Source organism: Rhinoderma darwinii, chromosome 4 (assembly GCF_050947455.1).
Source record: "Rhinoderma darwinii isolate aRhiDar2 chromosome 4, aRhiDar2.hap1, whole genome shotgun sequence".
Taxonomy (NCBI): domain Eukaryota; kingdom Metazoa; phylum Chordata; class Amphibia; order Anura; family Rhinodermatidae; genus Rhinoderma; species Rhinoderma darwinii.
In genome coordinates, this window is record NC_134690.1 from 358,292,254 (window position 1) to 358,312,464 (window position 20,211).

Sequence of the window (20,211 nt, forward strand, 5' to 3'; positions counted from 1 at the left end):
GTGAACCCGGGCTTAGGGCTTGTCCACAAGTAACAGAATTGCTGCAGAAATTCTATTGAAAGTAGCAGACATTCCGCGGAAAAAACTCACAATTTCCTGCGGTTTTTTTACTACAGAAAATGGTGCGTATTTTGCGGCATTTTGCACAATGCTGGGAGATGGTGACGACATCTCTGGAAAACGCAGCAATTCAGTCCTCATTCCGCAGCAGGAATTTACATGCTGCACTACGAAAAATACGAACCGCAGGTCAATTTCTGGCCTGATTTTTTATGTAGCGTGTGGATGAGATTTGTTAAATCTCATCTACTTTGCTGCTGCATATATTCCGTCCGCAATTCTGGACGGAAAATGCGTATCAATTCCGCTATGTGAGGCAAAGCCCTCACGCGTGCTGTTTTAATGCAGTTTTTGAAGCCATTGCCAGGTGTGGCTAAAGGGTGGGGAGAGTGTGTGTGTTTTAATCCATTCCTGGTTGTTTTCAAAATCTGTACTGTCGTGGAAATCCATCGCTGAAAATATTAGACTGAAATTTATACGAATACAAACAGACTCTCAAGGCCAGACTCCATTAGTCAGTATCCTAATTGGGATATTTCACCGATATATATCGAGAGAGGAGAAGAAAACACACAGACACGCTGAAATGTTCAAAATGCTCCTCTGAAGGATTTATTACCAAACTCAAACTGTTAAACTGAAATTCAGAAGGGGTGTAGGCTTGAGGTAAACCAATCAGAGACAATGTAACAATATTTGTTATTCAGTAAAAAGCATACAATAAAATACATCCCAGATACATCATTATAATTCTTCACACATTACGTTTTTGCAGGTGTCTTATCTCTTTTGGACACGATATTCTCGTGGAGATGGGAGAGACCTTCCCTCACGCATACTTGCCACCCTCCCATCTCCCGCCCTGTCCATCTTCGCATGGGAACCAAGGTCAAAGATAAAACATACAAAATCAACATTACTTGTTCTAAAGGAACAATGACTTTCCTATTCACTACAATAAAACCAAGATGGGAACTCCAGACAAGATGGCTGCTGCACGAAACTAAATCATTTAAACATTATCATCACTTTCACATATACATGTCTTAGTAATTCGGCCTCCTGCTTGATAATTCACAATGTAATTTCATACAGAGAATATAAGCAAATAAATCATCCTTCACAGTACCACATAACTGTATGAAAACGTACCCTCATGGATCACTTTCACTAGGCATCAGGTCCTGAATAGGTTTAGGGAAGGTTTCCTAGCGAGAAGCTGCCACTTTCAAAATGGTGTACTGGAATGCACTCGCTTCAATTGTGCATGAGAATTTGGTGCACGTTTTTTATATATATATATATATATATATATATATATATATATATATATATATATAGCTCATGTTTACGGTTATGTAACTTGTACAATAGTTGTCCTGATGGGGGTGTATTCTATAACCACAAAATAATTTACTGCAGTGACCCTATGTTAGACCTCTGTAGCTTTATGTGCCTAAAGGCTGTTCATTTATTTTCCCACTCTTTGTCTGACAGGAATGGCCATCTGGAGGTCCAGTCTCAAAAAAACTATGGCATTACCTCCCCAATTAGTTGGGCTGGTCCCAAAGACATAGATCACCTCTACACCCAGAAGCTGACTGACGCCATGAGACCTTTTGGAGTTTTTGAAGATGATGCTGAGCTCCGCCACAGGTTGGTAATCTTGGAGTTTGACTTGATCTTTCTCTTTAAGGGAGCATGTCAAAACCGCTGACAGCGCTATATACAGGGTGAGGAGTGCAGCGTAACGATACGTGTTTTCAGTCATGCAAGTTGCCTGACCATGAAATCTCTCTATTTTGATGGCACAAAGTAAGTGTTACCTTGCTCTGAGTAACAGCTCTTGCGATCTCCTGATTGGACCTTGGAGCCATCACTCAGAGGGGAGGGGCTAGCAGCATTTATTGCAGAGACCGCATCCGTTGCACTTGCAATCTCAGCACAGGTGACATCCAAATGGCGACTCTTCAGACATGCAACTTACATGGCTGGTAGTATTGGTAGCGTTATACTGCGTTCCCCACCCTGTTAATCCAATCTGCTGATAGGTTGTCTATAAAGAGTACCCCTGAGCTTGAATGTTGGGGTATGACGTTATCCCCAATTACATTGCATACACTAAATTGCAGCTCAAGTGATCCAAACCTTGAGGGAAGCAGCAGGATTATGCGTTGGCAAATAATGCTACGCAGCAGACTTTATTGTAACACTATAAAGTGCCGGGAGTGTCTCTAACTTGCGGAAACTTCAGTGAGAACTTTCCAAATTATGCCTAATGCACATGGCAAAGACTTGCCTGTATGGCGGCACCCACAGCCGCGTGCCTCCGGGATTTTCCTAATTCTCCCCTAACCTAAATCTAGGGGAGAATACTTCCTTAATATCACATTTGATGGAGCCTGACACAATTTTGTTATAATTTTTATTTTATTTTTTAATGTGGTCCGTATGACTACATGAGATCTGAGGAACTGTATGGGCACCATATTATGGATCCGTACAACCGTCCCCTGCAATTTGTATGAGGGCTGCTTTTGAGTTGTGAAAGAAATGAAATAGTTAATGCTTACAGAAGCAAAATAATGTGAAATTAGGTAGCTATTGCTATATGAGAGCTCTGCCTCCTAGTGTCTGGAGTTACCTGGCACAACCTCCAAAAACATTAGATAACATTCTCTGGCAAGAACCGGAATATCCTGCAAGGACTATCAAAATTGTTTAATTTTTGGGACAACCTCTTTAATTAATGAAGCAGGAATATCTACTTGCATGTTATTTTCTTTGGGGAGGCCAATGGTTGCACTTACTAGCAGTCATACAAAGCCATTCTTTTAGTACTGCTGACGAACTACATATGAGAATTATTTTGCAAAGTTGTCATTACGCTTGAATACCTATTTCCTCCCCTTTCTTTTAAGGATGTTTGTCTTGGGGAAACTAAACAATTTTGTCAAAGAATGGATTATTGAAATTGGGGAATGTAAGGTAAGTGCGAGTGTTAGTTGATGTCACAGTCAGACGAATCTCTGGAGACTGGTTCTCAAGCCTGGCATCGAAGGTGGTGATCTCATCAAAGATATTGGTGACAAATCGCTAGGATTGGACACTGGTATTTTGCCACCAATGTCTTTGAAACTACTTTAACATTGATTTGAGTGCCATGTAATACTGTGTTTACATTACAGATGATGCAGGGGAGATATTTAACCGCCCACATTGTCTGTTTCTGCTGCCAGGCCTGTGATGTCCAGTTGATCGTTGCCAGTTCTACCGTTAGAGAAGGGGTTGTCCTGCTGGGACAAACCCTTTGAGATCAAATTGTACAGTTTAATAAAAAAAAATAGATGGCAGCGCTTGCTGTTTGCCATTAAATGTAGGGTTTTTAGTTTATTTATTGGGGATTTTTGTTAGGACTGTTAAAGAGGCTCTGTCACCACATTATAAGTGGCCTATATTGTACATAATGTGATCGGCGCTATAATGTAGATTACAGCAGTGTTTTTTATGTAGAAAAACTATCTATTTTCACCAAGTTATGACCTATTTTAGCTTTATGCTAATGACTTTCTTAATAGATAACTGGGTTTTTTCTTTTGACCAAGTGGGCGTTGTGGAGAGAAGTGTATGACACTGACCAATCAGTGTGTTACACTTCTCCCCATTCATTTACTCTGCACATAGTGATCCTGCGTTGTTCACTATGTGCAGTCACTTACTCAACATTACTGAAGTGTCTTGACCGTAAATAGACATCACTTCCAGCCAGGACGCGATGTCTATTCACAATCCCGACACTTCGGTAACGTTTGTGTGTGACTTACTCACACAGCACATTGAGATCACGCTGTGCTGTCATTTACAGCAAGATCTCGTGAGATTACGCTTTGCTCTGCTGTAAGTCCCACACAAACGTTACCGAAGTGTCGGGATTGTGAATAGACATCCCGTCCTGGTTGGACGTGATGTCTATTTACTGTCAAGACACTTCAGTAACATTGTGTGAGTATGTGACTGCACATAGTGAACAACGCATGATCACTATGTGCAGAGTAAATGAATGGAGAGAAGTGTATGACACGGATTGGTCAGCGTTATACACTCCTCTGTACAACGCCCACTTGGTCAAAAGTAAAAACACGCCCAGTTGTGTATTAAGAAAGTCATTAGCATAAATCTAATATGGGTCATAACTTGGTGAAAATAGATTGTTTATCTAAATAAAAACCACCGCTATAATCTACATTACAACGCCGATCACATGTACAATATAGGCCATTTATAATGTGATGGCAGAGCCTCTTTAAGGTGGAATGGCAGGATGCCCTTTATTCAGATTGAATTGCTTTAATTAGATTTGTGGCAATCTGTATTTTTATCTTTTTTTTTTCCTCATCCTTACTTTGTGTATTGGGAATCTGCATTCTCTGTACTGACTTCCTGATAGATATTACAACATCCTCTTTAACGTTCTACAGCAAGAACATGCATGTGTGTTTAGTGGCTTTGCGTGAAATAAAATTTTACACCTGTGCACCTTTCTATTGCTTTGCAAATTGTATTTCTGTAACTTTATTTTAGAGTCTTCCATCTACCACTATATCCGCAGCTGGGGGAAAGGTCTTTACTTTTGGTTCATATCGGCTCGGTGTCCATACTAAAGGTTTGTCACCTTTTCTGACTAACTGGTTATTCTGTGGCTGTTGTCCTAGGAAATTTATATGTGGTTTGTTTTTTTTTCCCCCCTCCTTTTCCAGGTGCTGATATCGATTCCCTTTGCGTTGCTCCCAGACATGTTGAGCGTTCAGATTTTTTTCAGTCATTTGTTGAAAAGCTAAAACTTCAGGATGGGATAAGAAATGTTCGGGTAAGTGGTTACTATTAGTCTATGCTTGTTGCATAGCAAGCGAGCACAGCTTTTCTCAGTCGGTCCCATGGACATTAAATGGAGCGGCAGAGCGTATGTATGCGTGTCCTCCGCAAAGATCTTCCTCATTGCAATTGTGTTTTGTTTTTTTTGATATATGTTAAAGTAGCTCTGAACTGGTGCTTCACGATAACCTATCTACAACTGTCTAACAACTGCGTTTGCTTATTCCTGTTCTCATAAGGGTATCCTGGGTAGCAAATGTATAGATTAGGCCACTTTACATATAAGCCGTTGTCCATTATCCCATGTAATGTATTTAAGCAACACTCTGGGCAAAACTGATGCACTAGTGATAAACGAGACTTGCTGAAGGTTTTCTTTTTAATTTTGTGTTAGGCTGTCGAGGATGCTTTTGTTCCTGTAATAAAGTTTGAATTCCTTAACATTGAGGTAAGCAGAAAAATTCTCACACTGGCTACCATTTGGCACTGTACGATTATGAAATGCTTAACGAGACCTTGCTTATATTGCTTGGTTACTAGCTGACCTTAAAGTGATTTTCTGCCCTCAACTCCATTGTGGTGTTTTTTTAGTTTTTTATGCTAAATAGGTTAAAAATTCTGTGCTGATTTCTTAACGCCCTGTGACGTACTATTACGTCACGGGCGTTGGCCTATAATCGCTCGCTGACGTAATAGTACGTCCTAGGCTACTGTGTCTGCAGACTGTTTTCAAAACTGTGATGGCTTAACGCGATCACTGCTTCAAGGCCAGGAGAGGAGCTAGCCTCCGATCCGGCTGATTAACCCCTTAGATGCAGCGCTCAAAAGCGAGCACTGCATATATGGTGTTTACAAGCAGATCAGTACCCCACAATGAAATCGTGGGGTTCCGATGACTGCTCCGGCAGACCGGATGCCTAGCAATGGCCTCCTGTCTGCCAAGTACGGAGGCCTGTTGGTTTCCGCCCGGAGGCAGGGCCTAAAAGCCTTCCAGCCTCATGCGGAAGATGGCTCAGGAGCTGAGCCTTCGACATTAGCGGCTGGTGTTATTACGCAAACGCTGCGAAACATAAGAACCAATATACGAATGGTATCGCCGTAATCTTATCGACCTGCAGAATAGTAAAAATTTTCATCTATAGTGCACGGTGAACACTGTAAAAAAAAATAATAATAATCAGCATTGCCGGTTCTTTGTTAACTTGCTTGCCAAAAAATTTAATAAAAAGTGATAAAAAGAAATCGCATGTACCCCAAAATGGTATCAATGAAAACTACAGGTTGTCGCGAAACAAATAAGCCCTCACACAGCTCCGGTAGAGAAAAAATAAAGTTCTGGCACTCAGAATATGGCGACACAAAATGTGCAGTGTGTCCCAAAGCGGATAAGATCGGGCACCAATTATCAGGGCGACACTGGCCATATATCTAATTAATTATTTATTTAATGCATTATTGTACCCCCTTATTATGCCCCTCATGTACTCTGCACAGATTGCATATGTCCCCATGTTATAAACTGAAATGCCAGCAAAACCCCAAACAGAACTGTTACCAAAAAGATAAATGGCGCTCCCTCCCTTCTGAATCCTACAGCGTGCCCAAACAGAAGTTTGTCCACATATATGGCATAGCCATACCCGGGAGTACCCACTTAGCAGTTTGAGGTATTTTTCTTCAGTGGCACAAACTGGGCATAACCTATTGTGCACTAAAATGGCAAATCGGCGTAAAATTGCAATTTTCACTTTTCACCATCCAATGTTAATTACTATTGAAAAAACACCTGTGGGGGCAAAATGCCTTAATGTGTGTAGTTTCCAAAATAGGGGTCACTATTTGGGGGTTTGTTTTACTATTCGACCTCAGCCCATATGGGCCAATGCTGCGAAAATCACCAAAATAGACCTCAAATGCGCATGGTGCTCTTTACTTCTGATCCCTGTCGTATGTCCAGGCAAATGATAAATGCATTGAGGGGTGTAATTTTCAAAATGGGGTCACTTCTTGGGGGCTTCCACTGTACTCTGGTACCTCCGGGTTTTGCAAATGCGACATGGCGCCCAAAAACCAATCCAACAAAATCTGCATGCCAAATAGCGCTCCTGCCCTTCTGAGCCCTGCCGTGTGTGCAAACAGCTGTTTGACTACATGTGGGGTATTGCCGTACTTGGGAGAAATTGCTTTACAAATGTTGGGGTGCTATTTCTTTATGCCTTGTGAAAATTTGAAAATTCAACTTTTCAGTGGAAAAAATGTTGATATTCATTTTTTACGCCTAAATCCAACACATTCTGTGAAAGACCAGTGGCGTCTAAATGCTTACTATACCGCTAGATAGATTCCTTAAGGGGTGTAGTTTCCTAATTGGGGTAACTTTTGTGGGTTCCTACTGTTTTGGCCCCGCATGCGCTTTGCAAATGTGACATGGCACCCGAAAACCATTCCAGCCAAATTTGAGCTCCAAATGGTGCTCCTTCCCTTTTAAGGCCTGCAGTCTGTCTAAACAGCAGTTTGACCACATTGGGGTGTTGACGTAATTGGGAGAAATTGATTCTGAAATGTTGGGGTGCTTTTTCTCCTTTTATTCCTTGTAAAAATGTAATGTCAATGTTTTATCAGAAAAAAAATTAGCTTTTCAATTTAATGGCTTAAATTCAGCAAAACTGTGCGGTAAAAATGCCTTCTATACCCCTCGATAAACTCCTTCATGGGGTGTAGTTTTCCAAATGGGGTCACTTTTGGGGGTTTCCACTGATTTGGTATCACAGGAGCTTTGCAGATGTGACATGGCGCTGCAAACCATTCCAGCAAAATTTGAGCTCCAAAAGCCAAATAGTGCTCCTTCCCTTCTAAGCCCTGCCGTGGGTACAATACCAGTGTATTACCACATATGGGGTATTGCTGTGCTCAGAAGAGATTGCTTTACAAATGTTGGTGCTTCAGTCCATTAGCACACTAGGGATATTTCTAAACTGTAGCATCTGGGCAATAAATATTGAGTTGTGTTTCTCTGGTAAAGCCTTCTGTGTTAGAGAAAAAAGGAATAAATATGAATTTCTGCAATACAAATGACATTCGTAAATTGCACCCCTACTTTGCTTTAATTCTTGTGAAACGCCTAAAGGGTTAATACAATTTCTAAATGCTGTTTTGAATACTTTGAGTGGTGCAGTTTTTTAAATGGGGTGAATGGCCCCTGTAAAAATAGCCTTTTGAAAATGTGAGAAATTGCTGCTAAAGTTCTAAACCTTGTAATGTCATAGAAAAATAAAGGGATGTTCAAAAAAACGATGCCAATCAAAAGTAGACGTATGGGAAGTGTTAATTAGCAACTATTTTGTGTGGTATAACTGCCTGTCTTACAAACAGAAACGTTTAAATTTAGAAAAATGCAAATTTAAGGAATTTTTCTCTAAATTTGGGGAATTTTTCACAATTAAATGCTGAATGTATCGACCAAGTTTTACCAGTAACATAAAGTCCAATGTGTCACGAGAAAACAATCTCCGAATCGCTTGGATCAATGAAAGCATTCCAAAGTTATTACCACATAAAGTGACACATGTCAGATTTGAAAAATGGGGCAGTGTCCTGAATGTGACAACTAGTCCTTCACAGCGTTTGGCACTCCAAATCCCCCGCATTAATGAAGATTTAAACATAACATGCTCTGTCTAGACTAAGCTGACTGCATACTTTTATCCATTGAATCCAATGATTACACTATATTCAATAACCTTTCATGCTGCCTCTAGTGGTGGCTACAGGAAGCCAACCAGGAGTACTGCATAAAAAAAATCACCTATGAAGATATAAAGCATTTTAATGGGCACAGATTTTTAGACTCAAAAATGACTTGATTTAACATGGAGATTGGCGTTAAATGAGATTCACCACAGAAAATATTTTAAACAATCTATTTCCCCAAATTAAGACAAACTTCTGACACGATCCCACACCAAAATATACTTCTTTCCGTTCCTTGCGTTCACGTCACGCACTGTTTATTGACATGGTTTACAAAACATCCTGTTACATAGAGAAAACCGCTAATCTGAGATCCTTTATCACATTGGGGGCTTATGAAGCGAGAGATGTTGCCCCATTGAGACATTTTATTCTATAGCCATGTTCAGTTTTCATACCCTTAGGATATATGGACCTTTTTGTCGGCTGTAATCCCTGGACCGACCACAGTTTAGGGAGCCTGGCTTCTCGCATTACCGTGATCTATGATGCTAGGAGTTGCCTGCCTCGCTGCGGGAAAACGGACCTGTACTGAAAACCTGATTACAGCGCGGGACAGTATTCCCGCACAGACGTAGGGACTTCTAGCATCATAGATCACATAGACACATGGCCCGTATATTACAGACCGAACACGGCTGTCTGAATAAAGCCTTAAAGGGGTTTTTCCACGAGGCATTTATTATATATCCACAGGATGTCCTAAATGTCAGATGCGGGGCCCACCTCTTGGACACTCGCCTATCTCCGGAGCAGGGCCCCCTAGACCCTGTTCAGCCGCTCTGCGAATGGAGCTTACGGAAAAGGCGTAGCTCGCTTACTACGCTGCTACCATAACTGCCATTCGCTACTATCGGAGCTACGGAAACAGTCACCTCATTCAGCCGCAACACATAGCGGCGGAACGGGGTTTAGGGTGCCCTGTTCTGGAGATAGGTGTGCGACCCGCATCTATCAGACATTTGATGTATCCTGTGGATATGTCAGAAGTCTCTTATGAGAAAATACCTTTAATCTTTGTTCTTTCATATGCAACCCCTCACCATCCCAGTGATGGCACATGATTCATACATTTCAACTGGTACAGAAGGTCTACAATGCAGAATGAGGTTTTTGTGCAGACAAGTTTACATATGCAGACCTCCTCCATCAATGGAGTCCATGCGAATCCGCTGTGCTCTAAAGTATCAGAATGTTCCGAGAAGAATATTCTGACTTCAGCACTACATTATTATTCAACCCACAAACAGGACCTAAATTAAGAGGACCTTTCATTGACTATGTTCATATTAAATGTCTATTAATGTAAGAAATATGGCATATAACCCTTTTGAGTTTTATTTTTCTCAATAGATTGATTTGGTTTTTGCAAGATTGCCCCTACAATGTATTCCTGATAATTTGGACTTGCGTGACGATTCACGGTTGAGAAGCTTAGACATAAGGTGCATAAGAAGCTTAAATGGTAAGTCTGGTCTTGTTTCAAAGTTACCGGTTAATGTTTTGCAGGGGCACGACTTGCTTTTAAGAATATAAAATTGTAACACTCGCCTCCCCAGTAATCCGTGCTCTATAATTGCCAATCAGTCCTGGCGTACCTCAGAACCTAGTCAGGGGTTACCCAGAAGACGGGAGCAGGAGGAGCTCTCTTTAATGGCATAGAGACTTGGGCATGGGTACAAGCAAAGCGGCTAACAAATTTTGGCCAAAATATAATCTGAAATTCATTATCCCTGTCCTCCTCACCATGAAGTTTACTGGTGGTAGTTATAGGATGAGGGAATTCCCAAGTGTGAGGAATCTTCTTTTTTTTTTTTTTTTTTTTCTTCCCCCCCCCCCCTAAGGTTCTGCTCTAGTAAGTTTGTATGCATTACTATACGTTCTATGTAATTGGGCATAACAAATTTGGTTTATTTGGCTGCCTGGAGACCACTAACCACCCGTACTGGTGTGGTGCTAAAAAAAATATTTGTGTTCTCTTTACAGGTTGCAGAGTTACAGATGAAATACTGCATTTAGTACCAAATACAGAAAATTTCAGGTTAACTTTGAGAGCCATCAAGCTGTGGGCAAAGAGTAAGTATCAGGGCTTTTATTGGTAATAAAACCACGCGGGTTATAGAGGCAGATACAAGGTGTTTTTTTTTGTTTTTTTTTATCCTTTTTAGTTCGTTTTACTGACTGCTGTTATTCTTTAATGGCCTGTCCATAGTTTTTGTTTTTTTTTGTTTTGTTTTTTTTTGCTCACAGTGGAGTTATACATCGGGAGAAATCCTGACGTGTACCTCCGACGGAAGGCACTGACGTGTCCCACAGTATAGGTATACAGCGGGATGTCGTCCGAACTCTCCAGGCACAGTGCTACTTTAAGCGCTGGGCCCGAAAAAAAAACAAACCCTGATGTCACTGTCCATACATCAGTGACGTTAGGGGCTTTGTAAAGTGAGAATACCCTGCCAGGGATTCCAGTCTCGGAGGAGCCCCAGACATTACTGTACATTTATGGGCAGTAACGTCAGGGGCTACTCCAGTCTGAGTCCTTGGCCAGAGCACTATCAATGCTTGGGCCGGGGACTCCGTAGTTGAAAGCCCTTGACATCACTGTCCATAAATGGACTGTGACGTCAGGGGCTATCCAGGGCCCGAATACCCGGGCCGAGCGCTGCCTATCGCTCTTCCTGAGGATTCCAGCCCTGGGAAAGTTCCCCAAAGTATTCTGCCACACACAGGCTCCCATGTAAAAAAAAAAAACCTTTACTTTGGTATATTTTTATTTTAGGTTTTTTGCGGAATCCCTCAGGATAGAATTGCGTAGTATATTACGTTATTCCATCCTCCAAACAAAAAGGTATACCTGCCCAACAGAGGCCAAAAGGAGACTGTTTTGGACTCCGGCCTAATGGAGCCCTATTGACACATTTCGCGTGTACGTAGGGAGCTTTCTAAACTTGCATGCTAAACGTAGGGCCAAAACGTGGTGTGAACAGGCCCTAGCTTGTAACTTTGGGCTTCAGTAGCCTGTAGGTGTCAATGTTACATCTGTAATTTCTAGCTTTGTTTCTGTATCTTTTGCCATCTTTTGATTTCTCTGATAAAATATTGTAATAAAATCATTTATTTTGTTTTAGGACGTGGCATTTATTCAAACATGTTGGGCTTTCTCGGTGGTGTTTCGTGGGCCATGTTGGTAGCAAGGACCTGTCAGTTGTACCCAAATGCAATTGCAGCTACTCTTGTGCATAAGTTCTTCCTTGTTTTTTCTAAGTGGTGAGTATTCGTTTTTATGATGAATGATTTGATAAGGGTTCTAAGCATCATGTTTTGAGTGCAGATAATGATTTTTACTATACCTAATGGTCCGCTTCTGCTCTCCACAGGGAATGGCCTAACCCAGTATTACTAAAACAGCCTGAAGAGAGCAACCTAAATCTACCAGTTTGGGACCCAAGAGTAAGTAAAATACAATGTTGTTTACTAGCTTTAGGGCTGGGTTATAATTTCTAGCTAGGCTTAAAGTTATAAATTCTTGGCGTTTAGAAGAAAACTAGGTATTTAATGTTGTAATACATTTCAACCTTGTTAGATGGATTTAATTTGAGTATTGTTCACAGTGCAGTTTTTGTGCAGAGGAGGAGTTTTAGATCTCGCCCCAGTGCTGGATTCTCTGCTACACTGCTTATTACTGCTATATAATAGACATGATAGCGGTCAGGCTCCACCTACTTGCTCAGGGGAAACTGAGAAATAGGACGAGACTCTGCAGAGGGAAAAACTGCTAGATAATTCAGAATAAAGTTATATAATGGCCAAAAATTGTGTACATGAGAAATAACATTAACACACGACAGCTTATTCTGAGAAGTCACCTGAATAGTTAGGTATGCTTTAAAAACTTGATACACCTAACAAATTGGGCCCATGAACAGTGTTAACGGCTATTTTAACGCCAAACCGCATTTCTTTGGGACCATTGTATGTAGAGTAGGACATCTTCTTGCAAACACCTGACAGGTTTAGGCCTGGATGTGTTTTGAGAGGTGCAGATTACATATGCAAGCCTAAAAATGTATGTGTGTACATCCTAAGGCCCCATGCACACGAACTTGCTTTTGCGGCTGCATTTCCCCCGAAAATCCACGGGAGAATTGCGGCCCCATTCATTCCTATGGGGCCATGCACACGACCATGGTTTCCATGGTCCGTGCATGGCCCCGGAGCCTCCGGGATCATTGAAAATAATGGGCGTGGCCATGTGCACAGCCTGCTATTTGCGGGCGGTTTGCGGCTGACACTCCGTGGTCGGCCGACCCGAAAATCACGGGCGTGCACAAGTAGTACTCGGACATAACCACTTTTCTTTGAACTTCTATATTCTATTCATGTGTTCAATGAGTTTATATACAAGTCCTCCTTGCCCTTCTATTTCTTCAGGTAAACCCAGCTGACCGATATCACCTCATGCCTATAATTACTCCAGCATATCCTCAGCAGAACTCTACATACAACGCCTCAACCTCAACTCGCACAATTATGATAGAAGAATTTAGACACGGTATGGGCATATGTTGTCTTCACGTTCAAGATTTTTTTTTATTTATTTTTAGGTTTTTCTACTTTTATAAAAAAAAACTGCCATTGGGTTTAAGAACAGTGGTGTTGACAGACGTGTTAGTTTAGTTATTTACATGCCTTGTTCTCCTCAAGGTCTTGCTATCACAGATGAAATCCTCCAAGGCAAAGTGGACTGGTCTAAATTGTTTGAACCACCAAGCTTTTTTCAGAAGTACAAGTAAGTTTGTGTGAAAGTTCCTGACATTAACTAGTTGTTTCAGAACTTAAAATGAATATATAAAAAAAAATAATAATTATTGATGTCCGTTTAGTTTGAAACATGAGCTCCAAAATGTCATCCTTACATAAGTTGCCAGGATAGATATTTTTAGAAAACGTATTCCCTTTTTGGTTGGAAAGAAACACAAAACGACCCTACTAGCTTTATTACTTTGGTCATTTATGGCTCTGTTCACATGTGCGTCATAGGTACTGTGTACCATGGTGCAGTGTCTGATGGATACATACCACCGTCTATTCTTATCGAATCGACTTTGTGACACAGGTTTGAGTAAGACTGTGAAAACCGCCTTACTCAGAACAAAACACACTGCAATATATACTTAGTTTGTTTTTTGGTTTTTTTTCCACCTTCTCAATTTTAGGCATTATATTGTGTTGACTGCTAGTGCATTCACAGAAGAACACCATCTGGAATGGTAAATACTTATACAGTACTTCTATTTATTTAGATGCAAAAACCTATTGTGAATGATTTGTATTTTCTACGCCAGGCATCGTATTCTCCTACACGATCACACAATCTCCTGTCTGCTGTCTTCTCTTATCGTTTGGTGTAATTGCTAAATACATACATTACAGGAGTAATTGTCTTCAATCTGTAGAATAAATGTTTTATAAGCTGTTAAACTGCTTTTGGATGTATATTCTTACCTCTGACATTAGTGCCGTTTAAAATGCGTCCTAGCAAATGTCCATAAAGAGCTAAAACCTGTAAAGGACATGTAGAGAGAACCCTTAGGGTATGTGCACACGACCACTGTTCAGACCTAATGGAGGCGTTTTACGCCTCGAATTACGCTTGAAAAGACTGCTCCAATACATCGGCAAACATCTGCCCATTGCTTACAATGGGTCTTACGATGTTCTGGTCAGACGAGCTGTCGTTTTACGCATCGCTGTCAAAATATGGCGCGTAAAATGACGGCTCGTCAAAAGAAGTGCAGGACACTTCTTGGGATGTTTCTGGAGCAGTTTTCTCAGACTATTGAAAACCGCTCCAAAAACAGCCATAGAAAAAGCTGTGAAAAACGCGAGTTGCTCAAAAAACGTCTGAAAATCAGGAGACGGTTTCCCTTGAAAACAGCTCCATAATTTCAAACGTTTATTGTTAAGCGTGTGAACATACCCTTAGATGCCCTTATTTAAAGCGCTACTCTGACAGTGACAGTTTAAAGAGGCTCGGTCATCACATAAGTGGCCAATATTGTACATGATGTGATCGGCGCTGTAATGCAGATTACAGCAGTGTTTTTTATTTAGAAAAACTATCATTTTGGACGGAGTTATGACATATTAGCTTTATACTAATGAGTTTCTCAACAACGGGGCGTGTTTTACTTTTTGGCCAAGTGGGCGTTGTGAAATGACAGTTTACAGCGTAATCTCGCGAGATTACGCTTGCTGTGCTGTAGTGTGGGGATTGTATTAGCCAAGTTTCAGGATTCTGAATACACATCACATCCTGGCTGGAGGTAATGTATATTCATTGTCATGACACTGCAGTAATGTTATAGTGTGTTTATGTGGATGCACATAGCGATATCGCTATTTGCTGTATAAATGAATGGGGAGAAGTGTGTGACGCTGATTGTTCACTGATTGGTCAGCGTCATAAACTTCTCTCCACAACGCCCACTTGGCCATATAGTAAATCACGCCCAGTTGTCCATTGAGAAACTCATTAGCATAAAGCTAATATAGGTCATAACTCTGTCAAAAATGATCGTTTTTCTAAATAAAAAAACACTGCTGTAATCTACATTACAGCGCCGATCACATCATGTACAAGATAGGGCACGTATAATCTGGTGACAGAGACTCTTTAAAGTGGAATGGCAGGATCCCCTTTATTTAGATTGAATTGCTTTGATTAGATTTGTGGCAATCTGTATTTTTATCTTTTCCTCATCCTTACTTTGTGTATTGGAAATCTGCTTTCTCTGTACTGACTTCCTGATAGCTATGCCTCTTACAACATCCGTATTCCTAGCAGTATCTTACAAATTAATCGTTATAAAATAATGGACATGTGAGATATATGAACCGTAAGGAATATTTTCTCTCTGTAGGGTCGGGTTAGTTGAATCAAAAATCCGTGTTCTTGTCGGAAACTTGGAGAGGAATGAGTTCATTACACTTGCACATGTAAATCCTCAGTCTTTTCCTGGAGGTCGGGACCACTGTAAAGAGTAAGAATTTCTATATTGAAGAACTTTATTTAGGTGTCGTGTGTACATTTACAGGTATTGGTACATAAGGATCAATATGTTCTGTACCTGTTCTATACAACTACTTACGATCGCTACATAGGCTGAAACATACAATGACGGGAGACTTCAATGGTTTTTTTCTTTTAAGGGCTAGCAAGTCAGCTGGGACAAAAGCTGCCCATACAGTTAAGATTGCTGACCGCCTTTCCTCCCTATTCCCGCATACCCATGAATGCTTGCCAATTGTACACTTGCAATTTCTTTTTCAGTAATGAGTATATATCGATGTGGTTTCTTGGGATCATTTTCAAGAAAGTAGAGAATGCTGAAAGTGTGAACATTGACTTGACACATGATATACAGTTATTCACAGACACAGGTGAGTTGTTCTTCATTTTCCTCTGTGTACAAAATAGTTGCGTGATTGATATGAGTTAGTTGGTAGAAAATCTTTCTTTTGGTACAGACCCGGGGGGGAAAAAAAATATTATCCCCTTCCCGCCGCAGCCATTTCTCAGATTTTCATCCCCCCCCTTTCCAAAAGCTATAACTTTTCTTTTATTTTACCATCGACATAGTCCCGTGAGGTCTGGATTTTTGCGGGACGAGTTGTAGGTTTTCGTAGCTCCATTTAATGTGCCATATAATGTACTAGGAAACTGGAAACCTTATTTGTGGGCTAGAAAATAAAAAAAAACAGCGATTCCTCCATTGTTATTTGCGCTTCGTTTTTACTGAATTCTCGGTGCAATTAAAACATGTTTGGTCTGCGGGTCGATACGATTACGGCAATACCAAATATATAGTGTTTTTTTTTCTATATTTGACTGCTTTTACAAGTAAATAACGAAATGCAAAAAATGTATTTTGTGTTACAAAATTCTGAGAGCCGTAACTTTTTTTATTTTTCCGTCGATTTAAGTGGTTTGAGGGCTTATTTTTTGCGTGTTAAGCTGTAGTTTTTTTAACGCCACCATTTTGGGGTACATGCAATGTTTTGATCATTTTTTTTGTTGGAGATGAGGTGACCAAAAAAATATTGATTCTGTCATTTACAATTTTTTAATAAAAAAAAATAATTACAGCGTACACCGCGTGGGTTAAATAATGATTTATTGTTTGTAATCGTTCAGACTCTTATGGATGCGGCGATACCAATTATGTGAACTTTTTTTTTTTTTCTTACTATGCTCTAGGGGGATAATGGGAAAACGTTGTTTTTTTGTTTTGTTTTTTTACTTTTAAAGATTTTTTTTTTTTTTATTAGTCCCCCCAAGGGGACTACAATCAGCGATCTTTGGATCTCTTGCACTATATAGTGCAATACTAATGTATTGAAGTATATCGTCTTTCTGACAGGCTTCTATGAGATGCAGGGCTTAGTAGGAGCACGAAGATGGCGGACCTGGGGGCCTTCATTAGGTCCCCAGGCAGCAATCGCCACCCTGCAATTGCATTGCACAGCAAGCATGATCTCGCTGTAATTTACAGCGAGATTACGCTTGCTGTGCTGTAAGTCCCACACAAACGTTACCGACGTGTCAGGATTGTGAATAGACATCCCATCCTGGCTGGAAGCGATGTCTATTTACTGTAAAGACACTTCAGTAACGTTAATGTGAGTATGTGACTGCACATCATGATCTAGCAAGACCACTATGTGCGGAGTAAATGAATGGAGAGGAGTATATGACGCTGATTGGTCAGCGTCATACACTTCTCTCCAACGCCAACTTGGTCAAAAGTAAAAACACGCCCAGTTGGGCATTAAAGTCATTAGCATAAAGCTAAAATAGGTCATAACTTGGTAAAAAATATGATCGTTTTTCTAAATAAAAACCACTGCTGTACCTCAATTATAGCGCCAATCACATTATGTAGGAGACAGGGCACTAATGTGGTGACAGAGCCTCTTTAATGTTGATGGACGAATCTTCTTTTCTTTTTTTCCAGACCACTAACTGTGTAATGATGTAGGATCTTTCCTAGACTGAGCACTCCTTATATACTGCTATAGCGACAACATATTCTTCAGTGCTGTACACAGATTGTAGTCAACGGTATCCATCTCTACCCCTAGTCGGCACACACTCTAAATACCTGATCTCTGAAACACACATTAAGTTAGTGCCAATTTCTTAGGAAGCCAGCTATCCGAATGTTTTTGGGGATGAGAGGAAACCAGAGTATTTAGAGGAGTTTAATTGTGCTTTAGATTTGGATCTATGCTTGTATTTCCTAGAAATATATATATATATATTTATTTTTTTGAGTACTCTGTAGAACTTTTGTGCTTCTGCTCTTTCAGTTTACAGACAAGCTAATAATATTAACATGCTGAAAAAGGGAATGAGGATTGAAGCTACTCATGTGAGGAGGAAACAACTTCATCAGTATCTTCCTCCGGAAGCTCTACAGAAGAGAAAAAAGGTAATGTAGCATTTTTATTCTGTGATTTGCATGTTTGTCAGTGCCCATTGAATTTTTACTAAATCTTCGCACAACCTTTTCAGCAAAGTTTCCCGGAAATCACCAGGTCATCTTCAGGTATTTTATCCAAGAGATCTTCCTTGGATGGTAACTGTCTGGACAGTTCTAGAGATACAGACACAGGGACACCGTGTCAGTCTCCAACATCTAGATCGAACAGTCCTACTCTGCCAGAGGCACACAGGTGAGATGAACCCCCCCTCCCCATATGACATCCTACATTGTAACGTCTGCTATTAATATGACCTAAGGGGGTAAAAATGGAAGGATCAGAGTTTTTTCTAATTCCTGGCGATACAGTGGGAACTCTAGTATTGTACCCGCATGATCACCAAGTATGTACCGTTACGTTGCATTTATGACGTGATAGTACAACTATTTGCGGAAAGTGGTTACTATCCCTATACAGAGGATGTAGTTGTAAAATACTTGATATGAGTAGATGTTGCTGATAGAATGTGCTTACCCTGAGAGAGCACTCCTTACTAGCGGTTTCCTGACTAACAAACACATTTAGGTCTCCGGTACATCCTGAGGGCTTATTCAGACGAACGGGATATACGTCCGTGCAACACGCGTGATTTTCACGCACGTCGCACGGACCTATATTAGTCTCTGGGGCAGTGCAGACAGGTGCGTGATTTTTACGCAGCGCGAGTCCGCTGCGAAAAACTCGCAACATGTCCGTTCTTTGTGCGTATTTCGCGCATCACGCACCCATTGAAGTCAATGGGTGCGTGAAAATCACGCGCACCACACAGAAGCACTTCCGTGGGACGCGCGTGATTCACGCAACCGCAGTGAAAAGGATGAATGAAAACAGAAAAGCACCACGTGCTTTTCTGTTTACAAACATCCAAACGGAGTCACAATGATGGCGGCTGCGCGAAAATCACGCAGCCACGCATCATACAGGGCTGACACACGGAGCTGCTAAGTGCCTTTTGCGCACGCAAAAAGCCGCTTTTTTTGCGCGCGCAAAACGCACACGCTCGTGTGAATCCGGCCTAAGTCTCAATAAGTTTAGTCATGGCTATGGCACCACGACACTTTGAATGACTATGGAAGTAGCCATGGCACAATAATGGCGTGAGCCGCCTGTGTTTGTTTTTTTTAATGCGATGTAGGTTTAGATAGCAGTGGGTAATTCAGTATACGGGTGCATGAATTGGGCCCAGCCCTCTATAGACTGTGGAAAGGATTACGCACACCAATGGGGGTAATTTTGCATGTAAAATCTTTATTCTCTCATACCAGGGTGCAATTTCTTTTTTTTTTTAATGTACACCTACATATTTCTAGAAAAAATAGTGGTAAGAATAGTCTTTCTACTTGCACGGTCACAGATTTGTGGTACTTCATCGTTTTAAACTGATAAAAATGATCATGGCACAATTATTCCCTCTGTCTTTTCTAGTTTTTCTTTTCACTGTAATCCTTTTTATATTCTAGTAACCTGAAACATTATGTCATTTAGGAAGCCTGTATCCGAGTACACTCCAGCAAACCTTTTCCCTTCTATCCAGAAACATGTGACTCCATTTGTGCCTTCAGAAACTACTTGGGGACAAGCCATTCCTGTTATTGGATCAAGTGAGGATTTTTATTGTTTTGTGGGCAGATTAATGTATGGGTGTGTATATATTTTTAGGATGTATATTCAAATACACATTTCGCGTCCTTACTTTGGCTTGTTCATTAACTCCGAGACCTCCCCTTTCCCACCAGTGAGTAATCTTCTCTTTAAAGCTGGGGTCCCACGTAGCGTAAACGCTATGGAATTTTCGTAACGTAATTGTGTGGAAATTCCGCAGCATTTACAGTAGTGGCAAAGTGGGTGAGATTCAGAGAATCTCATGCCCACTCTTCGGGGGAAAAATGCAGCGCAAACGTTCATTGACCTGCGATGCAGAATCTAATTCTGTGCTGCGTTCTTTGTTTTTATGTTGTGGGTTTTCCCCGTTTGAATAAATTC

General features: G+C 40.8%; 1 protein-coding gene across 1 annotated transcript in view; it reads left to right on the top strand.

Moving 5' to 3' along the window:
* The window catches only part of PAPOLG (poly(A) polymerase gamma), a 31,647-nt gene that overhangs the window by 5,007 nt on the left and 6,429 nt on the right, over window positions 1-20,211 (top strand). Inside the window, exons 2-18 of the mRNA XM_075862997.1 lie at window positions 1,558-1,716; window positions 2,982-3,048; window positions 4,642-4,723; window positions 4,818-4,927; window positions 5,327-5,380; window positions 10,036-10,147; window positions 10,669-10,758; window positions 11,811-11,949; window positions 12,060-12,132; window positions 13,114-13,234; window positions 13,387-13,471; window positions 13,899-13,952; window positions 15,606-15,725; window positions 16,016-16,125; window positions 18,055-18,176; window positions 18,260-18,420; window positions 19,714-19,829. Coding sequence (XP_075719112.1) covers window positions 1,558-1,716; window positions 2,982-3,048; window positions 4,642-4,723; window positions 4,818-4,927; window positions 5,327-5,380; window positions 10,036-10,147; window positions 10,669-10,758; window positions 11,811-11,949; window positions 12,060-12,132; window positions 13,114-13,234; window positions 13,387-13,471; window positions 13,899-13,952; window positions 15,606-15,725; window positions 16,016-16,125; window positions 18,055-18,176; window positions 18,260-18,420; window positions 19,714-19,829 — 1,775 coding nt within the window. The remainder of the gene's footprint in view (window positions 1-1,557; window positions 1,717-2,981; window positions 3,049-4,641; window positions 4,724-4,817; window positions 4,928-5,326; window positions 5,381-10,035; window positions 10,148-10,668; window positions 10,759-11,810; window positions 11,950-12,059; window positions 12,133-13,113; window positions 13,235-13,386; window positions 13,472-13,898; window positions 13,953-15,605; window positions 15,726-16,015; window positions 16,126-18,054; window positions 18,177-18,259; window positions 18,421-19,713; window positions 19,830-20,211) is intronic.